At 45.5% G+C, this 22640-nt stretch overlaps 2 protein-coding genes across 2 annotated transcripts; both read right to left on the bottom strand.

Annotated features, from left to right (window-relative positions):
• Positions 1–2059: 2059 nt before the first annotated feature.
• Positions 2060–9998, bottom strand: LOC139672123 (estradiol 17-beta-dehydrogenase 11-like). Its single transcript, XM_071555676.1, has 7 exons — positions 9675–9998; positions 6882–6989; positions 6129–6260; positions 5388–5494; positions 4106–4243; positions 3742–3858; positions 2060–2671 (listed from the first exon to the last, which is right to left on the bottom strand). The coding sequence occupies exons 1-7, from the start codon at positions 9882–9884 to the stop codon at positions 2584–2586; spliced, it is 900 nt and encodes a 299-aa protein (XP_071411777.1). The 5' UTR covers positions 9885–9998; the 3' UTR covers positions 2060–2583.
• A 2693-nt stretch (positions 9999–12691) lies between these two features.
• LOC139672124 (estradiol 17-beta-dehydrogenase 11-like) lies at positions 12692–22636 on the bottom strand. The gene is made up of 7 exons (XM_071555677.1): positions 22362–22636; positions 20408–20515; positions 19683–19814; positions 18982–19088; positions 15273–15410; positions 14898–15014; positions 12692–13429 (listed from the first exon to the last, which is right to left on the bottom strand). The coding sequence occupies exons 1-7, from the start codon at positions 22569–22571 to the stop codon at positions 13342–13344; spliced, it is 900 nt and encodes a 299-aa protein (XP_071411778.1). The 5' UTR covers positions 22572–22636; the 3' UTR covers positions 12692–13341.
• Between the last annotated feature and the right edge of the window lie 4 nt (positions 22637–22640).

Genomic DNA, 22640 nt, shown 5'->3' with positions numbered 1-22640 from the left:
AGGGTGCAAAGTACCAGTCTTCAAATTTGGGGCTTAGCTGTAAGTGGCTATATGAAGCTTGCTTGCATAGGCTCTTGCTGGGCACCAATAATGACCAGACTTTCAGATTAGTTTCAATTTTCTGTTGTGGCCAGAAAGAGAACTGAGGAGCCTGGGAGGCTTGATGAATCAATTGTCACTGGTGTTCAGGAGATGAAGACCTAAATCCTTGCTATTCTTGTTTCTTTATGCAGAGCAGAAGGCTTCAAAACTCAAGCAACATGGAGAAGAGAAAGTAGCTCTCAGTTGTGACAGGCCTGTCCTCTTAGCAGGAGCTACATAAGTAATTTAAATAAAATCAGGACAAAATTAAAAACTCTCAGAGTAGACAAAGGACATTAAATCATGGTTCTCAGATTTGGGATTTGGAGGGTCTTGGTTTTATACACAAACCACATCTAACACGCTTTGAGCTTTAACATTTTGGGGTTTTTAATTCTCTGAGATTCGCTACCCTTTCTTTATTTTCCTGTCTAAGTTGCATGAATTGTGAACTATGAAGCAAAACATCTGACTCTGGCAAGTTGTGGTTTGACACACCCTGGGTGTCTTGGTACATGAATGTTCCATGAAATAAAGCACATTTAGCAAATATTTGTGCTGATGGAAGTACAAACTATTACTTGTTGCCAACTAAGAGCAGGAGGAGCTGATGTTGAGGGTGCTCCCTTTTGTGAAGTGCCTCGTTACAGGACAACATGAAATGCTCAGGTGAGCAGGATGGAACTGCGCTGAAGATGGCAGCATCTTCTGGCCTCCCTCAGATGGCTGTGAAACAGCAAGTGCCTGACATGGTCATGAATTGCACAAGTAGGTGCACAGACAATCTGTGCTGCAAAGGGTTCTTTGACCTGTTTCATCAGGTGTTGCTCTCTTGTCCCACAGGCCAAAGACCTTTGGGAGTTTAACCTCATGGTCAAGGTGGGTCCCATTAGATCAGGCCACTGGCTTGTGATGAGGAGCTGTGCAAAGGCTCCTCTGGAGCTTTTCCTCATGTACTTTCTGCCCTGGCACCCACCTTTAAGCCCTGGCCTTGGCCCCAGCCCTTGCATGGGCTGTGCTGGTGCTGTGCTATGCCTGGCCCTGTACCTCACTGATCCTGATGTGGCTTTGTGGTGTGCCATGGGGACCTGTCTCATCCCTGCAGCCTGGCTTGGTGGTTGGCAGACTCTGGCTGACCCTTTCACTGTTGCACCTGCTCCACTGTCCTTGCACAGCAGCAGTGGGGCAGTGTCAAATTGGTGTGATTCCTGCCTTGCTCTCAGCATCTGGTGTGCCTTCTCCTGCCAAGAACCCCTGCTCTGCTGCTCCCCTGCATCTGGAAGGGGGACAGCACGATTGGGAATTGAAATCCAAAATTACACATGGATGTTTCTGCTACAGTATCCTCTGCACTAACAAGGCAGTTTCATAGGAGTGGAAAACATAAACCCTCAGTCTGGTGCATGTGGTGGAAGAGACTGTTGGAAAAGAGCTATATGGAGGCACATGTGTTACCCAGTACATGTATGGGTTTAACTTTGTGCTGTCACATGTTAATTTGTTGAAATGAGCAATTGTTGAATTCAGGAGATTTCAAGAGCTTGGGCCTTCGCCTGCATTGGACATAGGCGTGGATTTAACTTTAACTCACCTGCTGCAAGCAAATGAAGGCTCTCCTGGCTCAGCATAACTGTGCTCTTTTCTTTAATAACATGAGTAGTCTGATTTAGGAATACTGAAACAGACTGCAGAATTTTCAGTAGTTGGATTAATTGCCTTGTAATGTAAAGAGAAAAACAGTCCAACTTGGTCTGCATTCTCATGTAACAAATTAGGTTCTCTGGTATGCATGAAAAGCAGGACATCCAGTAAATTTAAAGAATTACTCCACTATTTTCATGGGAAGGTTTTTTAAAGGTGTCTGGGAATTTCACATGAGCAGTGTGAGAAATGATACAGGGAAAGGTGTATTACTTGATACCATATACCTTAAATGCACCTCTAGGACCTGGTTTTGATTTTCACTGCCAAGAGACACTTTGTGTTCTTTGTGTTAAAGAACTGTATTTATTCATATAAAGGCATATTGATGGTGCTAATTCATACCTGATGATCAATGCAATTAGGTATTATATTACATATACACCTGTATTATTTCAGGTACTTGCTACAAAAGTATGTGAAATTCATTGTACATTTTAAAGTATAAATTGAGGTGAAACAGGCCACCCAGCTCCTCTGGAAATTACTTCTTGCAAGACAGCTTTGCTCAGGGGTAAATCCAGATTAACATATTCCCAGAGAGAATACATTACAAGACAGAGGCAATGTGACATACATTCAAAACAGCCCTTCTAGAGCTGCATCTCTGCTTTGCTGACATTTCATGTTATACAGGAGTGTTCCTGCTGCAGGTGTGGGATAAACCCTTCGGTGTGTCTGGAAATGGTGGCCTGGAAGCACCAATCTTAGTTCTGTTCTGGATCACACCTGCCGAACTATGCTCAGCACATGTTCTGTTTCCACTCCTGTCACTGTGAAATGAGAATCAATTCTTGCTTTTCACTGGGTGCTTCTCTGCCCAACCACTGCATCAAACTTGACATCGGTCATCTTCTTCAGAACATTCAGGGCACGTTCTGGAAACACCCTGAAAGAGATAATAACATGAAATTAAATGTGGGATGAGAAAAACTTAAATTATGAGGAAAAGTAGGACTGCAAATGAGGAAAGAGCTGGTCTGGGAGCAGAATGCATGACACACATGGACTGAGACTGAGTCTTAAACTCAGTATCATTTCCAAAGAATATGTAGTCCTCATCAATGTCCAACTAGTTTTAACTCCAATTCCACCCATTTCCTTTTATGACAATTCCAGGACAGGTACTGGACTAGGTTGTAATATTGCTGCAGAATCCAGGAAGTTTTCATATTGAACACAGATGTGCACATTTGCTTTCTCTTCGCTTTCAAAATGTTATCTGGTTAATCTGGAAATTTTTGGGAGGGGGAAAAAAAAACACCACACCCCAACACCTTTACACTTCCTCCTAAAAAGAAATTTAGGGTTAGACCCAAGTTTGCTGGCTTTCACAAACAAGGAGTTACTAAGAGTTTCAGGAGATACTGTAGAAAATAACTGAAAACTAAATTTAGTTGTTCTGATGTTAATTCTAGGTTTGTAACCTAAGCTCTGATGTAAACACCTCCTCAGCAGAGTGGCTACATTGGTTATTAAAGATGTGTGAGAGGACAATACTTGCTTTACATGGCAGAGCTAAGCAATAGAGGTGTTTTAAAGCAATTTTCCCAGCCTCTGTGGCCTCAGTCTTTGGTGTTGATATGAAGAAAAAACACTAATAAGCAGCAGGTCCTCAGCTATTTCTGGAACTACACTGAGGGTGCTATTTCAGAGAATGTGATATTTCCAGAGGGAAAATAATGACCTTTAAAGAAAAACTGTTCCCTTGTTCTCTCTCTAATTCCTTATTGCCATGTAGAGCAGTTGACCTCTCCATTGCAAAGAATTATCTGCAGCAAGTGGATTAGAAGAACCAAAACAATCTTTGTGTATGGTGTCTGTTGTTCTCACTAGAAAGAACCACTGCATTATTGATTACCTTGTGATGTGTTCTAAAATAATTGAATCCAATTTTAGATATTTGAGGATGGTGCACTCTGCAAGTTACAGGTGATACATTTATTTTTTTCTACTTACCTTTCAAGCAATAAAGCAACACTCTGATTTGGTGGAACAAAAACCATTTTCTGGTTGGTGACTATTCCTTCCATCAGAGCCTCCACAACTTCTTCAATCTCCAAAATCTTTCCAAGCCTACACAGAAAAGCACACATGTAGACTGTGGTGGTAGAAAGGGGTAGTACAAGCTACACACATATGCAGAAACTCAGGTAATTCAAATGCAACCATTGTGTGGGTTAAAGGACACTGCAGATCTTCTGTAGACAACTGTACGCTCTGTTATTACACAATCGGTGGGAATAGAAGGCCTAAGGCTGGGGATAATGTCCAGTGCCTTGATGCAAAGAAGGAAGGACAGAAACAGAGTGTTGAGAGTTACCTTGTACTGGGGTTTTTGACAAATCCAGTGTTTATGAAAACTGGACAAAGGCATGTGGTTTTTATTCCGTCCTTTCCCAGGGTAGACAGCTCCTCTGTCAGAGCTTTATGAAATCCAACTGCAGCAAACTTGCTTGAGCTGCAGGAGGGGAAAAAGCACAAGTTAGTAGATATAAATAGTATTTCTACCCCCCAACAACTGCAAACGGCCTAAACAATCACACAGTACAGGCTAGGATGGAAAAAAACCCAAGCAAATAACGTGATCCAGCTGAAAGACCGGGCAGGGGCTAATTCTAATTTTTCCTATGCCAGAATATAGTGGGGGATTAGATACTACTCCTTTGGGGAGTAATTTTGGAAGCAGACAGGGTGTGAACAGATAGGCAAAATAGACAGACACACACCAGGAAACCTTTGAAAAGAGTAAATAATGAGCATCAATGGATCAATGTCACATTTTTTTCCCATGCAATAATATTCTTAGAAGGAATGCAAACAAATCTCTAAAATTAAGAAGTATAGGCAGGGTAGAAATGGAGATTAACCCTCAAGTGTTTATTGTACCATACAGCAGCATCTCATAACAGTCTTACATGACTTTGGAAATAGAGGAGCAATATGGAAGCAAAGCTGAGGAACAACCTGCAAGAGAAACAGGTGTAGGCCTCTAGTTTAAGTCAATTCCAAAGAAAATAGAAACAGAGAAGACTGATGTACCTGGAGCTGCTCCTATAGAGGGCTAGATGTAACACAGAATAAGAATATGCAATCTAACAAGTTTTCCGTGCATGCACTATGTTTTCTTGACAGGTTTCAAGTAGAAAAGCAGATTTATGTCACCACAGCAGAAGTATTTCTATACGCTACAGTCACTGCCACAATGGTAGAAAGATCAAAAACTATTCATTAGAGTTTACTTGACAACACTACCACAACTTAGAGAATCACTATGTTCTAAGAAGGAACATGGTGAAGGATACCTGTGTTGCTAAGCAAATGTCTGGATCATGTGGGAGAGAAAAAAGGAGAATCTTTCATTAGCTGATGTGTCAAATGGCTGTTTTTTCATACAAGCATTGCTCCCAGTTTTTTCAGAGCTAAGAGGCAAATTGCTGGGAACTTCCAGGCATCCTCAAATGCTGACTGTTGTGCTTTCTTGCTCCTAAGCACAATCCTTTCTCCACACCATATTCAGTGGGAGGATTATTTCAGTTATTTGGTACATTATGATGAAGAAGAAGGAATTAATAATGAAGTCAGCTGACTTAAAAATCACTTACCAGTAAGCCACCATGAAAGAAGTCACAAAATGACCTGCTGCTGAAGCCACTGTGACAATGTGCCCATAGTTGTTGTTCATCATGGCTGGCAGAAAAGCTCTTGTAGTCTTGAAAGTCATTTAAATCAAGCAGCAGAAAAGTAGGGGGCAGGAAGGAAGAGAAGAACAATGTTTTCTTTGGCATATTCAGTGCTGATCCTGAATATCATTCATTAAGAGACTAATGCTTTGTTCTGCACAGCACCTCATTCTGAGAGCCACAGGGATACCCGTTCTCTGATCAGCTGCTGCATCTGGCAAACTACTCTCCCAAAGATTCAGGAAGTCGGCTATAAACAGGATCTGATTTTCACATCTTTCCTCTGCTGCTCTTTAAGTTTCACGTGTCAGTGGCAATGCTGACAGTGTCTCACCTCCAGCATGTACACTAAAACACTGGTCAACCTGTACCTTTCCCTTCTGCTGCAAACAAGTACTGCTTAAGAGCTGAAACCCTTCCACTCTGTAAGCCCCACTACAGCTCTGACAGAGACCAACCTGTGTTACAGATGAGGCTGTAACCAACCTGCTCAGATCAGCAAGAGGCTAGTCAAGCTTCCCAAAGACAATCTACTCAGGTCCCATGTGCTGTACACACCCAAAAGACACTTTGGTAATTCACTGGTAATAGTGGTTATTTTAAAGATGCCTCCTCAACACTGCTCCCCAAAGATGTAGGTATGGAGATGGTAGTGGCACTTACCCACATGTGAGCAAGAATGTTGACTTCAAACATTCTTTCTATCTGGTGGTCCTGAGTCGAGAGCAGGTCAGCAGCTGTGATCACACCAGCATTGTTCACCAGGATGGTCACATCCCCAATTTCCTTTTTCACCTTTTGGAGACAAAAAAAAGGCCCAGAAGTGTGTCTGACATTCATTATAAAGAAAAAAAAAAGGCAAAGCTGCAGAAGATGACCAATAATTAGGTTATTTCTTAACATTTTTTCTTCTATGGAGAAGAAGACCACACCTTTTCCAGCTGTGGCAGGAACTGTGCAGCAGTTCCAGGAGATCTGGTTTACATCTGATTCTTCTCCCTTAAATAATTACTGCCAAAATTTATTGTCTTCCACACACTGTGCATAGACATAGTTTAGACTGTGTAGTCACAGTTGGGATTAGGAAAGTACAGACTATTTTCAGCCAGCTGGACCAGAGCCTTTCCAATAAAATGTTTCATATGTCCTCAGTGCTGTCTGTGTTCTTTCAGAGGATGGGACTCTACAGAGCAAACTTGGCAACAAGGAGTGATACCCTGGAGTATCACTGAAGAAGATAGGCTTGGCTGTGACATGGGAAGTATTACATCACTCTGTTTACAGAGAGCGGTAAGCAGTGGAGAGTTTCCACAACCTTGCATGATTTGCCTGCAGTGCCTCTTCTCCAGTTTTCCCGACTTTTCTGGAAATCAATCATGTTTGGGTGAGCCTTTGGCCATGTCCCTGCTACCCCACCTTCTCTGCAGCGCTGTAGATCTCCTCACGTTTGCTGCAGTCCACCACAAAGGCTTCAGCAGTGGCTCCCAAGCTTTTGCATTCTGCTGCCGTCTCCTCAACGCCGTGCTGGAAGGGGCAAAAAAGAAAGACACTCATGCACAACTGTTCCTGTCCTCGTGTGGCAGAGCAGTTGTAGGCTGCATGTCTCTTAATTATGTAATGACTGCCAGGCCCCTGAACAGTTCATGGCTACCCAGGTAAAGAGCTGTAGGTGGGATCCTTGGTAGGACAGGCATTCCAGCCTTAAATTTTGGACTTGTGTACACCTATTACTAGAAAGGAAATCATAGAATTATTGAATGGCTTGGGTTGTCAAGGACTTTAAAGATGACCTTCTACCAACACCCTGCCATGGGCAGAGACACCTTTCACTAGACCAGGTTGCTCAGAGCTCCATCCAACCTGGTCTCAAACAATTTTACAGCGTCTCTGGGCACCCTGTTCCAGTGCCTCACCACCCTCACAGTAAAGAATTTCTTCCTAATATCTAATTAAACTTACTCTCTTTCAGTTTGAAGCCATTCCCCCTTATCCTGTCACTACATGCTCTTGTAAACAGTCTCTCTCCATCTCATCTTTTTCTATGCTCCCTTCAGGTAATGGAAAGCCACAGTTAGGTCACCCCAAAGCTGTCTCTTTTCCAAGCTGAACAATCACAATTCTCTTAGCCTTGGGAATGTGGCAACAGGAGGGAGTTTGCCTCGGTAAGGCACATGTGACGAGGCTGCAGAAAGGCAGCACATGATGCCTATCACAGCACAGGAGGCAGGTACTGTGACTGCAAACAGAGCTCTTAAAACACAGAGCCATCTGACACCCAAGATACAAAAAGTGGCTCTACGTGTTTCTGTATACACAGACTGGGTGTGAGAAGTGCCCTCCACAGCTGGGCTGAGTTGGAGTTCGTTTCCCCGTAGCAGCCTCACAGTGCCATGTTTTGCATTACTAGCTTGAAAGGGGCTGATAACACACCACTGTTTTGGCTACTGCTGAGCAGTGCTGGCACGGTATCAGTGCTGTCTCTCCAACATTGACCCCCCACCAGCAGGCAGGGGATGGGCAAGATCCTCGGAGGGGCATAATTAGGACAGCTGACCCAAAGTGACCAAAGGGATATTCCATACCACATGATGTCAGCTCAGATATGAAAGCTATGAAAGAGAAGGAGAGAAGGGTTTCCATTATTTATGATGTTTGTCTTATGCAGCAACTGCGACATGTGCTGAAACTGTGCTTCCCAGGATGTGGGTGGACATTGCCTGCAGTGGGGAAGTAAAGTACTTTTTTCTCTTTGCTTGTGCACACACAAAATTCCACCTTTGCTTTAGTAAACTGCCTTATCCCACAAGTTCTTTTCTATGTTATTTCTTTGCCCAGTCCAGCTGAGAAGGAGGAGTGGCTTGGTGGGCACCTGGCATTCAGCCAAGGTCAACCCACCACAACAGTGCACAATGTAGAAAAATATTTCTTACAGAATGGCATTTGACACACAGAACAGGAGCTCCTCTAAATCACTACATCAACGCACTAAGTCACAGCAGCAGTGACTTTGGTGTAGCCTTGTCCCCAGGAGCCAGAAAGCCATGCCAGTGGTGACCTGTGCAGTGAAAAGCCCCAAGTCACAAATAGCCTGGGATAGCTCAGCACTTGAGAGAAGTTGTGCAGGTCCCTGCAGTGGGTGACCAGGAAACTGCTGTCAGTCCTGGCTGCTGTTTAAGGCTGAGAGTCCCCCACAAAGGGGACCTTTGTCTAGGTAGTTGGATCCTTTGGAATTGAATTTCAGTTCCTGCTTACACCCACCCTTACAATCTGTTTTCCAGCACCAAAGCCAGGTGCTGCTTGCTACTAATATTTATTCCTGAATCTCCACATTCCATCCACTAAACATGGACAATGCTTTACTTGATTGCAGCCCTGTGCACATCCGGAGAGCAGAGCCAAGCCTCCTCCATCCCTCCAGTCTGGTCTTACCCATAATGGGTAGCATGTACAAACACTGAAAATGTTCTACAGTATCTTCCCTGTTTACACATCCCCTTGTCTACAGCTTCTGTTTGGTTTGGGGTATTTTTGCTTGTTGGTGCTAGGCTGGGTTTTATGTTTGCAGCCTCAGGAGGACAGGATGAACTCTGCAGCTTCTGATGACCCACTGTGTCAGAACCTTTCCCACTCTCTGATGTCCAGACTCTCACCCTCCCTGGACAGCTGGTAGGATCTACACACGGCACTTGGTCTTGATCCCTACTGAATGCCAAGCTGCATGTTTGCACCTGTCCATCCTCCACTTGCCAAGGTCGTTTTACATTTCAGCCAAATTACCTGAAATAGAGTTTGAGCCACTGTGAACACTTTAACAAGGAGGCACCTACATTGTAGTTGCCCCTGAGGGCTGCAGGGCTCACACACAGCTCAGCACAGCGATGCTGGTATACAAGTCAAGAGAAAACATATCTTCCAGCAAAGTCTGCAAAATCCCTGAGGCCAGAGAGGCATCGCGAGGGCAAACCCACTCCTCTGTGGAAAGAGGCTGCTGGTCTCAGTGTGCTCTGCCTGCCAGCCCAGGCAGCGGGTCCGAGAGCAGCTTGCTGAGCACTTCTTTCCCTCTGGCTTGGACGCTGCGAGGTGGTGCCCGCTCCCTCGCTGAGCGGCGCCGAACACCTGCAGGACCCAGAGCCCTATATGCCCTTGTTAGGCTCTGAAACCCCAGCGGCCTCGGGGGTTAAGGAGTGGGGACACGAGCTGAGCCATTACCTTGCTGATGTCCCACAGCACCAGCCTGCTCTGGCGCTTGGCGAACTCGAGGGCGGTCGCTCTGCCGACGCCATGGCCCGCACCCGTGATGAGCACAAGCTCTCCGCTGACAGACTTTCTCTTCGCGGGGATAAACAGCTTCACGAAAGCCTCCACGTAGGAGTACACGAGCGTGCCCAGAAAGAGGAACGTTTCCAGAAACAGATTCATTGTTTTTTTCCGAAGGCCCTTTGACGGCCCAACCGAACTTTAATCTCTTTTGACGAGGAGGTGGGTTGTTGATTTACCAGCTGCCCGCGGCCGTCTCAGCTCTCGCCGCTCGCCCTGTCAGCTCCCGGGCAGGATCCACCCCCGCGCCGCCCGGCCGGGCAGAGGCGGGAGCCGGGGATGCTGCTCCTCCTCCGCGCCGTCCTTGCGCCGGCACCGGGCGAGAGATGCGGAGGTGCTGCCGCGGCACGTCCGATCTGTTCCAGCAGAAACACGCTTGTCCTCCAGCTGGCAGGATGTACCAGGCGTGGCCACAGAGAGGTGGCTCTTGCCTCTTTTGGCTGAGGAAAACACCGATGGCAGAGGTGTGCAAAAACCCTCCGTGTTTTGCCCTTGGTTTCGATCCTGCCGGATGGCATCCCTCGGTGTCCCCCGACAGTTTATTCTCTTCTTTGTCCCCGCACAGGTGGCAGCACGGGTGTCTTGCTGTTCCTCTCTCAGGCCCTTGTGCCAAGAAGCAGCAAAACACATTCTTGTTTGTCCTTTGGAAAAGTGACAGAACTGGTAATAAAGTTGCTCATCCAGTTACTGGCAAAAACATCTTGAAATTCCCTTCAACTCTGTGTTGTGTGTCTCAAATCCTGCCCAGTAACTTGGTCCCATGAGGTCCTTGAGCAGTTTTCTTCGTGGTCCTTCCTTCCATTGCACATCTGTGCAGGGTCAACAGACTTCGCCCCATACCTCCTCCTCCAAATCACTTAAGGAAAGCTGAATGAGACCACTCCTTTCAACTTGTATAAACAGGTGAGCTCTTGCCTCTTCAGGTGAGCTGCTTTCTCTTATTCTGTCTTTCAATTAGTGATCCATATTCAGACCTTCCGTCTTATGCTATGGCTGCTTAGTTTCCTCAAGTCCTTTGGAAAATGGTATTGGCTGCCTGAACTGGGTCATTCTTATCTAAGTGAGTCCAAATCTCACAACTCACACTTGGACTTCCTTATGTGTAAACAGAGTATTCAGAAGCTTAACCAGAACAGGAGTGCTTATAGGAAATAGGAGAAAAGTAGTTTTTCCAGCTTTAACAATATAACTGCATGGTCTTACTTGAGAAGGATTACTGACCTTAATCCTTTGCCTTTCAGTTAGAAAACTAGACGTATCACAGTCAAGGTCATAATTTTATTTAAGAATAATTTTGAGTTGCCTGGGGAAGAGTGAAGGTTTCATGAGTACCTGTCAACTGACCAAAATCGGTTTCTGGTTAAGATTATAGTTCTCGAAAAGTATTGTTTTTAAGTTGTGGTTTGGCTGCATTATTGCTCACCTTATCTGTGAGAGACTGAGTTGACCCCAGCAGAGAGATTCCGAGCTAGGTACTTCCTCCTTTTCTCTTGGAACTTCATTCTCTGCTTAATTAACACATGAGCATTTGGGCCAGACCCTAATTGCACAGCTCAGCGGTGCTGTCATTTTCCTGGCATGGAGCTCCAGTCAGTGTTGTGGCCAAGATGGGGGAGGCAGGGAGGGCATAGAAACCTCAAGAGACACCTCAGAAGGAGGCAGAGCACAAGGCCAGAGCCACCAAGCTGACCCAGAATGAGTCCTAAGCCAGGGTGTGAAGTACCACCACTTAGCTGTAGGTGGCTATATGAAGCTTGCTTGCATAGGCTCCTGCTGGGCACCAATAATGACCAGACTTTCAGATAAGCTTCAGCTTTCTTTTATGGCCAGAAAAAGAAGTGAAGAGCCTGGGAGGTTTGATGTATCAATTGTCACTGGTGTTCAGGAGATGAAGATCTAAATCCTTGTGTTTGTATGTATTTCTTTATGTCAAGCAGAAGACTTGCAGCCATAGGAGACACAGAGAAGAACTGTAGCTGCATACAAAGTACTGCACAAGTTGCCTTGGCCAGTAATTCCTTTGGGCTCTGAGAGACTAGACTAGATAAAAAAAGGAGTGAACACAGGACTCCCTTTCCAGAGGACCACATATGCTGAGAAACAGACTGTACAGCAGAGTGCTGTATGTCATTCCCAAGATGGACATTTTTCTTCCAATTTAATGCTGCTGTGAGAATCTGAATGATGCACAAGGCTAGTGGAAACAGTGTGCCAGGAGAAGCACAATATCTTGTCTGATGTGTCCTACTGAAGCCAGTCTGAGAAGGTGGCCTAGTCATCAGGATGTTGACTTGCCTGTCTCAGGGGTCTTTTTGAGCGTTTTCTTTGGAGTCATTGGACCATATTGTACTTTTTTCTGAAGTACCTTTTTACAGGACAACATGAAATGCTGAAGTGAGCAGGATGGACTCTACTGGAAGCCAGCTATTTCCAACTGTGCTGAAGGTGGCAGCATGTTCAGGCCTCCCTCAGATGGCAGCGAGCCAGCAAGTGCCTGCAGCAGTTGGGAGTTGCACAAGTATGTGCACAAATAATCTTTGATCTGAATTTCATCAGGTGTGGCTTGTACCACAGGCCAAAGACCTTTGGGGTTTAACCTCCTGGTCAAGGTGGGTCCCATTAGATCAGGCCACTGGCTTGTGATGAGGAGCTCCTCTGGAGCTTTTTCTCATGTACTTTCTGCCCAGGTAGCCACCATTAAGCCCTGGCTTTGGCCCCAGCCCTTGCATGGGCTGTGCTGGTGCTGTGCTATGCCTGGCCCTGTACCTCACTGATCCTGATGTGGCTTCCTGGTGTGCCATGGGGACTTGCCTCATCCCTGCAGCCTGGCTTGGTGGTTGGCAGACTCTGGCTGACCCTTTCACTGTTGCACTTGCTCCACCATCCTTTCTTGGACCTAGTTCCCACCTTCATTGCTGAGACACCTTTGTGTTAGAAAACGTATTTATTTGTAATAGGGAGTGTTGATGGTGCTAATGCATGCATAATTGACAATTGATGTAATTAGGCAATACATTACAAATAAGGCTGCATTATTTCAAGTATACAAATAATTAATTAATTAAAATAATTAAATACTTGTTACAAATGCACATGAAACTAAGTGTTCATTAGAGCACATTTTTTTACATTTAAGAAGATAAATTGAGCTGAAACAGGCCACCTACCTCCTGTAAAATTACTTCTTGCAAGATAGCTTTGTTCAGGGATGAGTCCAGATTAACATATTCTCAGGCAATCTCTGCATTCAAGTAGGTAGCTATGTTGTCCCAAACACAGGCTTCGTGGGAATTCCTGACTGCCTCAACAGTACAAGACAGAGGCAATGTGACATACATTCAAAGCAGCCCTTCTAGGACTGCATCTCTGCTTTGCTGACATTTCATGTTATACAGGAGTGTTCCTGCTGCAGGTTTGGGATAAACCCTTCGGTGTGCCTGGAAATGGTGGCCTGGAAGCACCTGTCTTAGTTCTGTTCTGGATCAACCCAGGTGAACTACACTCAGCACATGTTCTGTTTTCACTCCTGCCACTGGGAAATGAGAAACAATCCTGCTTTTCACTGGGTGGTTCTCTGCCCAACCACTGCATCAAACTTTGGAGTGGTCAGCTTCCTCAGAACATTCTGGGCACGTTCTGGAAACACCCTGAAAAAGATAATAATGTGGGATAAGAAAAACTTAAATGATGGGAAAAAGTGGCACTGCAGGTAAGGGAAGAGCTGGTCTGGGAGCAGAATACATGCACACACATGTACTGAGACCAAATCTTAAACTGGGCATTATTTCCAAAGAATACATAGCTCTCATCAATCTCTGACTAATTAAACTCCAGTTCCAGCCAAGTTCTGTTAGGACAGTTCCAATGCTGGGTATATACTGGGCAATATTTGGTTTGCAATATTGCTGCAGGATCCAGGAAGGCTCAATATTGTACAGATATAGGTGTGTATTACATGTTTCATGCTCTGAAAAGCTGCAGGCCTAAGGAAGGATGAGATGTTAAAACTCAGGTACAGTTTCCTCTCCTAGGAATCTTTCTCTTAAGAGTAATATCTCTTTTTCCTCTTGTCCCAAATTAGGACAAAAAAGCAAAGTTATCCTAAGGGCTTTGGCAGCATTAGTTTTGATCTGTCTATGCTTCTGCAGACCTGCAGCACCGGCAAGAAGCTCTTGGAGATGCAAAAAGACTTAAAAACATTTTCCAGCTGTCTGGTGTTGGGGTTTGCGAACAAGATATTACCAAGTGTTTCATGAAATACTGTAGGAGTTAACTGAGCAGTTAACTTAGTTGTTCTGATGTGAATTACAGATCTGGAACTTGAGCTCTGGTAAAAACACCTCCTCAGTAGAGCAGCTACACTGCATATTAAAGATGTGTGAGAAGATGCTTTACATGGCAGAGAGCAGAAGAGCCATTTTGAAGCAAAGTTGTCAGCGTCTGTGACCTCTATCTTGGGTGCTGACATGAAGAAACAAACACTAATAAACCACAGGTCCTCAGCTCTTTCTGGAATAATGCTGATTCAGAGAAACTGTTACTTGCAAGCCCAAGGGAGATTACGATCTAGGAAGAAAAATGGTTCTCTCCCTCTCCTTCCATATTGGCCTGTAGAGCAGCTGAGCTCTCCACTGAGACTAGTTATCTGCAGCAAGGGAATTAGAAGGACCTATGAGAGGGCTTCAAAGAAACTTTGTGTATGATGTCATTAGAAAGAACCACCATTACCTTGTTATGTGTTCTTCTCATACTAAAATATTTTAGATGAGTGGTTGTTTAATAAATAACACTCTCTCCTGCAGACAGTTACACCTTATCTAGTCACTACAGGCATACTGATGTCAAATCTAGATTGGTAAGTATAGCAATGTCAAATACTGAAGGTAATATGAAATAAATGAAACTGGGCTGAATGTAAACTACTTCTGTTCAGCTGTCCTTTCAGAGTTTCTCTATGCTGCCAAACTATATATTTTACTACCTGGAGTTCAAAAAGCAGTTTGTTATAAAATAAACCTTATCTTGATTCAGCTGTTCTAAGTTTGAACCTCTTATACTCAGGTAGTTAGCATTGTTGTTTCCACCCCCATTTATTAATTTTCCTTTGCTACTTACATTTCAGAAAGCAAACCAATGTTTAGCTGTGGTGGAACAAAAACCATTTTCTGGTTGGTGACTATTCCTTCCATCAGAGCCTCCACAACTTCTTCAATCTCCAAAATCTTTCCAAGCCTACACAGAAAAGCACACATGTAGACTGTGGTGGTAGAAAGGGGTAGTACAGGCTTCAAATGGATGCTTCACATATCCAGAAACTCAGGTAATTCAAATGCAACCATTGTGTGGGTTAAAGGACACTGCAGATCTTCTGTAGACAATTATACACACTGTTACTCTACAGTCAGTGGGAATAGAAGGCCTAAAGATGGGGATCATGTGCAGTGCCTTGATGCAAAGAAGGAAGGACAGTAACAGAGTGTTGAGAGTTACCTTGTACTGGGGTTTTTGACAAATCCAGTGTTTATGAAAACTGGACAAAGGCACGTGGTTTTTATTCCATCCTTTCCCAGGGTAGACAGCTCCTCTGTCAGAGCTTTATGAAATCCAACTGCAGCAAACTTGCTTGAGCTGCAGCAGGGGAAAAAGCACAACTTAGAAGATATAAATAGTATTTCTATCTCTATAAATGCAAACAGCCTAAACAATCACACAGTACAGGCTAGGAGGGGAAAAATCAAGCACATAATGTAATCCAACTGAAAGACAAGTCAGCAGCTAATTCTAGCTTTCCCTGTGCCAGCATGTAGTGCTGGATTAGCTATTAATGCTTTGGGGAGTACTTGTGGAATGTATAGCAAGTGTCTCAAAAAAAGTCACCTTGACTGCAAACAGACAGACAATACAAGGAAATCTCAGTGACTAATGTGCATTGATAGATGGACATTCTGTTTCACCCATGTGAGAAGATTCTTAGGAGGAATGCAGCCTGAATCTCTAAAAATAAGGAGGACAGGCAAGGTAGAAATGAAGATTAATGCTCTACTGTTTCTTATGTCATATGGGAGCACCTTGTAAGAGCTGTGTGTGACTTTGGAAATAGAGGAGCATTATGCAGGCAAAACTGAGGAACAACCCGCCACAGAAATTCGTGCAGGCCTCGAAGTCAATTCCAAAGAAAGGAGAACCAGAGAATCAGTTTATTGACTGCTATCGATTTGGACAGTGTAATCCCAGTCAAATCCCTGGCTGGGGAGTTCTCACATTGCCCACAGTGAGTGACTTTCTAAGAAGAAGTGTTCCCATGGAAAGATTGCTCTAAGAAGGACTGTTCCCACAGGAACACTGCTGCACCTAGAACTGCTCTTACAGAAGGCTACATGTGATGTAGAATGACAATATGCAATACAGCAGGTTTAATGTGCAAGCACCGTGATTTTCCCAATATGTTTCAAGTAGAACAGTAATTTTACGTCACGATGGCAGAAGATTGGGGGAAGGTCAGCAAGGCATATGTCACAGTGTGAGCCTGTTATAGAGCAGGATGAACAGGCAGGTGAGGCATTCCACAAGCAGCTGGCAGAAGTGTTATGGTCACTGGCCCTTGTACTCATGGGTGACTTCAACTTGCCAGATGTCTTCTAGAAATACAGTATAGCAGACAGGAAGCAGTCTAAGAGGTTGCTAGGGTGTGTGGAACACAACTTCCTAACAGAACTGGTACTGAGCCTCCCAGAGGAGGTGTCCTGCTAGACTTGTTGTTTGTGAACTAAGAAGGACCAGTGGTGATGTGGTGTCTGTCGGTGGCTCTGCCGGGCACAGTGACCCCAAAATGTTAGAGTTTTCAGTACTGGACGAAGTAACAAGACGCAGCAGCAGAAATTCCACTTGGATTTCTGGTGGGCAGACTTCAGCCTGCTTAGATCAATTGATAGAGTTCTTTGAGAGTCATTCCTGAAGGGTAGAGGAGTCCAGGAAGACTGGATGTGCTTTAAAAACGAATTTTTGAATATTCAGGAGCAGGCTGGCCCCATGTGTAGAAAGACAAGTCACTGAGAAAAAGAAGACTGGCCTGGTTAAACAGAGAACTTAGGGGAAAAAAGAGAATCTACTGTCTCTGGAAGGAGGGTCAGCTAACCTGGAGGACTACGAGAATGCTGCAATGTCATATAAGGAGAAGATTAGAAGGGCCAAAGCCCAAATAGAACTTGGTTTGGGTGCTACAGTTAAAGACAACAAAAAAAGTTTCTATAAATACATTGGCAGCAAAAGGAGAGTCAAGGAGTCTCCACCATTTGTTACAGAGGGTAGTGTAGCGTTAGGGGATGAGGAAAAGATAGAGGTACTTAATGCCTTCTTTGTCTGTTTTTAATATCAGGACGAGTTGTCCTCCGGATACCCAGCTCCCTGAGCTGGAGGTTAGGGACAGGAAGCACAGTGAAGCCCCATAGTCCAGAAGGAGATGGTTAGTGACCTACTATGCCAATTAGACAGTCATAAATGTATGGGTCCAATTGCATCCATTGACAGGAAGGGTCTAAAAGATGATCCAGGGAACTACAGGTCTGTCAGCCAAACCTCAGTTCCAGCCAAGGTTTTGGAGATCATCCTGAGTGTCACTACATGACACATGCAGGACAACCAGGGGATCAAGTCCAGTCAACATGGATTTAGGAAAGGAAGGGCCTGCTTGACCAACTTGATCTCATTCTATGACAAAGTGAGCCTTTAGCAGATGAGGAAAAGGCTGTGGATGTGGTCTATCCAGACTTCAGTAAAGTGTTTGACACTATCTCCCACAGCATCCTCCTAGAAACACTCACTGCACATGGCTTGGATGGGTGGACTCCTTGATGAGTAAAAAACTGGCTGTATACCCAGGCCCAGAGAATTGTGGTGAATGGAGTTACATCCAGTTGGCAACCAGTCACTAGTGGGGTTCCCCAGGGCTTAGTACTGCGGCCAGTCCTGGCTAACATCTTTACTGATGATATGGATGTGAGGATTGAGTGCACTCTCAGTAAATTTGCAGAAGATACTAAGTTGGGTGGGAGGGTTGATCTGCTTGAGGGTGGGAAGGTCGGCAGAGAGTCTTGGACAATCAATGGGTTGAGGACAAACTGCGTGAGATTCAATAAAGAAAAGTGCTGAGTAGTGCAGTTGGGTCACAGGAACCCATGCAGCACTACAGGCTGGGGGAGGAGTGGCTTGAGAGCTGTTCAGCAGGAAAGGACTTGGGAGTGCTGGTTGACAGCCAGCTGAACATAGGACAGCAGTGTGCCCAAGTGGCCAAGAAGGCCAATAGCATCTTGGCCTGTATCAAGAATAGTGTGTCTAGTGGGACTCAGGAAGTGATTGTCCTACTGTACTTTGCACTGGTGAGGCCACACCTTGAGTGTTCTGTTCAGTGTTGGGCTCCTCACTTAAAAAAAGATATTGAGGAGCTGGAGCATGTCCAGAGAAGGGTAGCAAAGCTTGTGAAAGGTCTAGAAAACATGTCTTATGAGGAAGGGCTGAGGGAGCTGAGGTTGTTTAGTCTTGAGGAGGCTTGGGGGGACCTCACTGCTCTCTACAACTACCTGAAAGGAGGTTGTAGTGAGGTGGGGCAGGTCTCTTCTACTGTGCCTGCAGTGAGAGAACAAGAGGAATGGTCTTAAGGTAAGACAGGGGAGATTCAGGTTAGAGATGAGAAAAATTGTTTCACTGTTAGGGTTGTCAGGCATTGGGAGAGGTTCCCAATGTGGGTGGTGGAGTCACCATCCCTGCAGGCGTTTAAGAGGTGTCAGGAAATGGCACTGGTGATACAGTTTAGTGGTTTAGGGGTTACAGTGGTAGTGCTGGTTTGACTGCTGGACTTGATGATCATGATGATTGTATTTTTATACACTAGAGTCACTGTCACAAAGATAAAAGGATCAAAAGCTCATTAGGGGTTTACTTGACAACTCTACAACAAATCACAGAATCACTACGATCTAAGGAGAAGGGAGAAGGATACCTTTTTTGTTAAGCAAAAGTCTGGATTGATGATGGACAGAAAATAGAAAAATCTTTCGTTAGTTGATGTGTCACATAACTATTCTTTCTTTAAAGCATTGCTCCCAATTCAGAGCTAATAAACTTGATATTTTCTGATGGAGAAGACACAATTTAGAATTTAAAAAGAAAGAAGCAAGCTGAATAAAAAAGAAAAATCACTTACCAGTAAGCCACCATGAAAGAAGTCACAAAATGACCTGCTGCTGAAGCCACTGTGACAATGTGCCCATAGTTGTTGTTCATCATGGCTGGCAGAAAAGCTCTTGTGGTCTTCAAAATCATTTAAATAAAGAAGCAAAACAGGAGGGGACAGGAAGGAAGAGAAGAACAATGTTGTCTTAGGCATATTCAGCACTGACCTTGAGTATCATTCATTAAGGGACTAATGCTTTGTGCTGCACAGCACCTCACATTCTGAGAGCCACAGCTGTTCTCTGATCAGCTGCTGCATCTGGCAAACTACTCTCCCAAAGATTCGGGAAGTCGGCTATAAACAGGATCTGATTTTCACATCTTTCCTCTGACAGTGTCTCACCTCCAGCATGTACACTAAAACACTGGTCAACCTGTACCTTTCCCTTCTGCTGCACACAAGTACTGCTTAAGAGCTGAAACCCTTCCACTCTGTAAGCCCCACTACAGCTCTGACAGAGACCAACCTGTGTTACAGATGAGGCTGTAACCAACCTGCTCAGATCAGCAAGAGGCTAGTCAAGTTTCCCAAAGACAATCTACTCAGGTCCCATGTGCTGTACACACCCAAAAGACACTTTGGTAATTCACTGGTAATAGTGGTTACTTTAAAGATGCCTCCTCAACACTGCTCCCCAAAGATGTAGGTATGGAGATGGTAGTGGCACTTACCCACATGTGAGCAAGAATGTTGACTTCAAACATTTTTTCTATCTGGTGGTCCTGAGTCGAGAGCAGGTCAGCAGCTGTGATCACACCAGCATTGTTCACCAGGATGGTCACATCCCCAATTTCCTTTTTCACCTTTTGGAGACAAAAAAAAGGCCCAGAAGTGTGTCTGGCATTCATTATAAAGAAAAAAAAAGGCAAAGCTGCAGAAGATGACCAATAATTAGGTCATTTCTTAACATTTTTTCTTCTATGGAGAAGAAGACCACACCTTTTCCAGCTGTGGCAGGAACTGTGCAGCAGTTCCAGATCTGGTTTACATCTGATTCTTCTCCCTTAAATAATTACTGCCAAAATTTATTGTCTTCCACACACTGTGCATAGACATAGTTTAGACTGTGTAGTCACAGTTGGGATTAGGAAGGTACAGACTATTTTCAGCCAGCTGGACCAGAGCCTTTCCAATAAAATGTTTCATATGTCCTCAGTGCTGTCTGTGTTCTTTCAGAGGATGGGACTCTACAGAGCAAACTTGGCAACAAGGAGTGATACCCTGGAGTATCACTAAGACAAACCTGGCTGCAACACTGAAAGTGCTACATCACTCTGTTTACAGAGGAAAGCAAGCAGTGGGGATTTGCCTGCAGTGCCTCTTCTCCAGTTTTCCCGACTTTTCTGGAAATCAATCATGTTTGGGTGAGTCTTTGGCCATGCCCCTGCTCCCCCACCTTCTCTGCAGCGCTGTAGATCTCCTCACGTTTGCTGCAGTCCACCACAAAGGCTTCAGCAGTGGCTCCCATGCTCTTGCATTCTGCTGCCGTCTCCTCAACGCCGTGCTGGAAGGGGCAGAAAAGAAAGACACTCATGCACAACTGTCCCTGTCCTCGTGTTGCTGCTCAGGCACAGTGGCAGAGCAGTTACAGGCTGCAGATGTCTCTTAATTGTGTAACCACTGCCAGGCCCCTGAACAGTTCATGGCTACCCAGGGAAAGCGCTGTAAGTGGGTTCCTTTGGTGGACAGGTACTCTGGCCTTAAATTTTGGACCTGTGTGGATTGATTGCCAGAAAGGGAATGTGACAAGAAGTTTGCCTTGGTAAGGCAGATGTAGCTAAGCTGCAGAAAGGCAGCACAAGATGCCTATCACAGCACAGCAGGAGACATTGTGACTGTAAACAGAGCTCTTAAAACATAGACCTGCCTGATATCCCAAGATATGAAAAGTGGCTCTATGTGTCTCTATATTCACAGATTGTGTGTGAGAACAGAGGTGGCCTCCACAATGCACATAGGAGTGGTCTTTCCAGAAATGGCATTTGACACATGCTGAACAGAAGCTCCCCTAAGACATATTAACCCACTAACCCAGGGCAGAAGTGACTTCGCTGTAACCTTGTCCCCAGATTCTAGGAGACCTGTGCAGTGAAAAGCCCCATGTCCCAAAGAGCCTGGGACATTACTTGTGCATGTCCCTGCAGTGGGTGACTGGGCAGCTGCCCTCAGTCCCAGCTGCTACTTGAGGCTGACAGCCCCCAGGAAGGAGACCCTGTCAAGCTAGTTGGATTGGAGAAGGATACTTGTAAATCCTCCGGAATCCACCATCTCCTTTAGTACTGAATTTCAGTTCCTGCTTACACCCACCCTTACAATCTGTTTTCCAGCACCAAAGCCAGGTGTCGCTCTCTCCTAAGTTTATTCCTGAATCTCCACATTCCATCCACTAAACATGGACAATGCTCTACTTCACTGCAGCCCTGTGCACATCCGGAGAGCAGTGCCAAGCCTCCTCCATCCCTCCAGTGTCTGCTCTTATCCATAATGGGTAGCACGTACAAACACTGAAAATGTCTACAGTATCTTCCCTGTTTATATATGCCCTTGTCCTCAGCTTCTGTTTGGTTTGGGGTATTTTTGCCTGTTGGTGCTAGGCTGGGTTTTATGTTTGCAGCTTCAGGAGGACAGGATGAACTCTGCAGCTTCTGACCCACTGTGTCGGAAACCTTTCCCACTCTAATGTCCAGCCTCTCACCCTCCCTGGACAGCTGGTAGGATCTACACACAGCACTTGGTCTTGATCCCTGCTGAATGCCAAGCTGCATGTTTGCACCTGTCGATCCTCCACTTGCCTAAGTATTTTTTCATTCCAGCCAAATTACCTGAAATAGAGTTTGAGCCACTGTGAACACTTTAACAAGGAGCCACCTACACTTGTAGCTGCCCCTGAGGGTAGCAGGGCTCACACACAGCTCAGCACAGCGATGCTGTTATACAAGTCAAAAGAAAACATATCTTTCAGCAACGTCTGCAAAATCCCTGAGGTGAAAGACTGACAGTGAAGGCAAACTCGCTCCTCTGTGGAAAGGCTGCTGGTCTCAGCGTGCTCTGCCCGCCAGCCCAGGCAGCGGGTCCGTGAGCAGCTTGCTGAGCATTTTTTTCCCTTTCGCAGGGACGCTGCGAGGTGGTGCCCGCTCCCTCGCTGAGCAGCGCCGAACACCTGCGGGACCCAGAGCCCTACATGGTGCGGTGCAAGCGGGGCCAATCCCTCTGCTGGCGCTCATCCGGGAGCCGATGGGCGCGGAGATGGAAGGAGCCGCGGCGGGTGCAATGTGGTGATGCCCTTGTTAGGCTCTGAAACCCCAGCGGCCTCGGGGGTTAAGGAGTGAGGACACGAGCTGAGCCATTACCTTGCTGATGTCCCACAGCACCAGCCTGCTCTGGCGCTTGGCGAACTCGAGGGCGGTCGCTCTGCCGACGCCATGGCCCGCACCCGTGATGAGCACAAGCTCTCCGCTGACAGACTTTCTCTTCGCAGGGATAAACAGCTTCACGAAAGCCTCCACGTAGGAGTACACGAGCGTGGCCAGGAACAGGAGAAGCTCCAGGAGCAGGTTCATCGTTCTCCCGATGCTCCTTGGATGCCCGAACCGCGCTCGGGCCCCGCCACCTCCGCCCGCCCCACGGGC

This window comes from Pithys albifrons, chromosome 5 (assembly GCF_047495875.1).
Source record: "Pithys albifrons albifrons isolate INPA30051 chromosome 5, PitAlb_v1, whole genome shotgun sequence".
Taxonomy (NCBI): Eukaryota; Metazoa; Chordata; class Aves; order Passeriformes; family Thamnophilidae; genus Pithys; species Pithys albifrons.
Note: the sequence above shows the minus strand (reverse complement) of the source record. Positions and strands in the feature narration are given on the sequence as shown.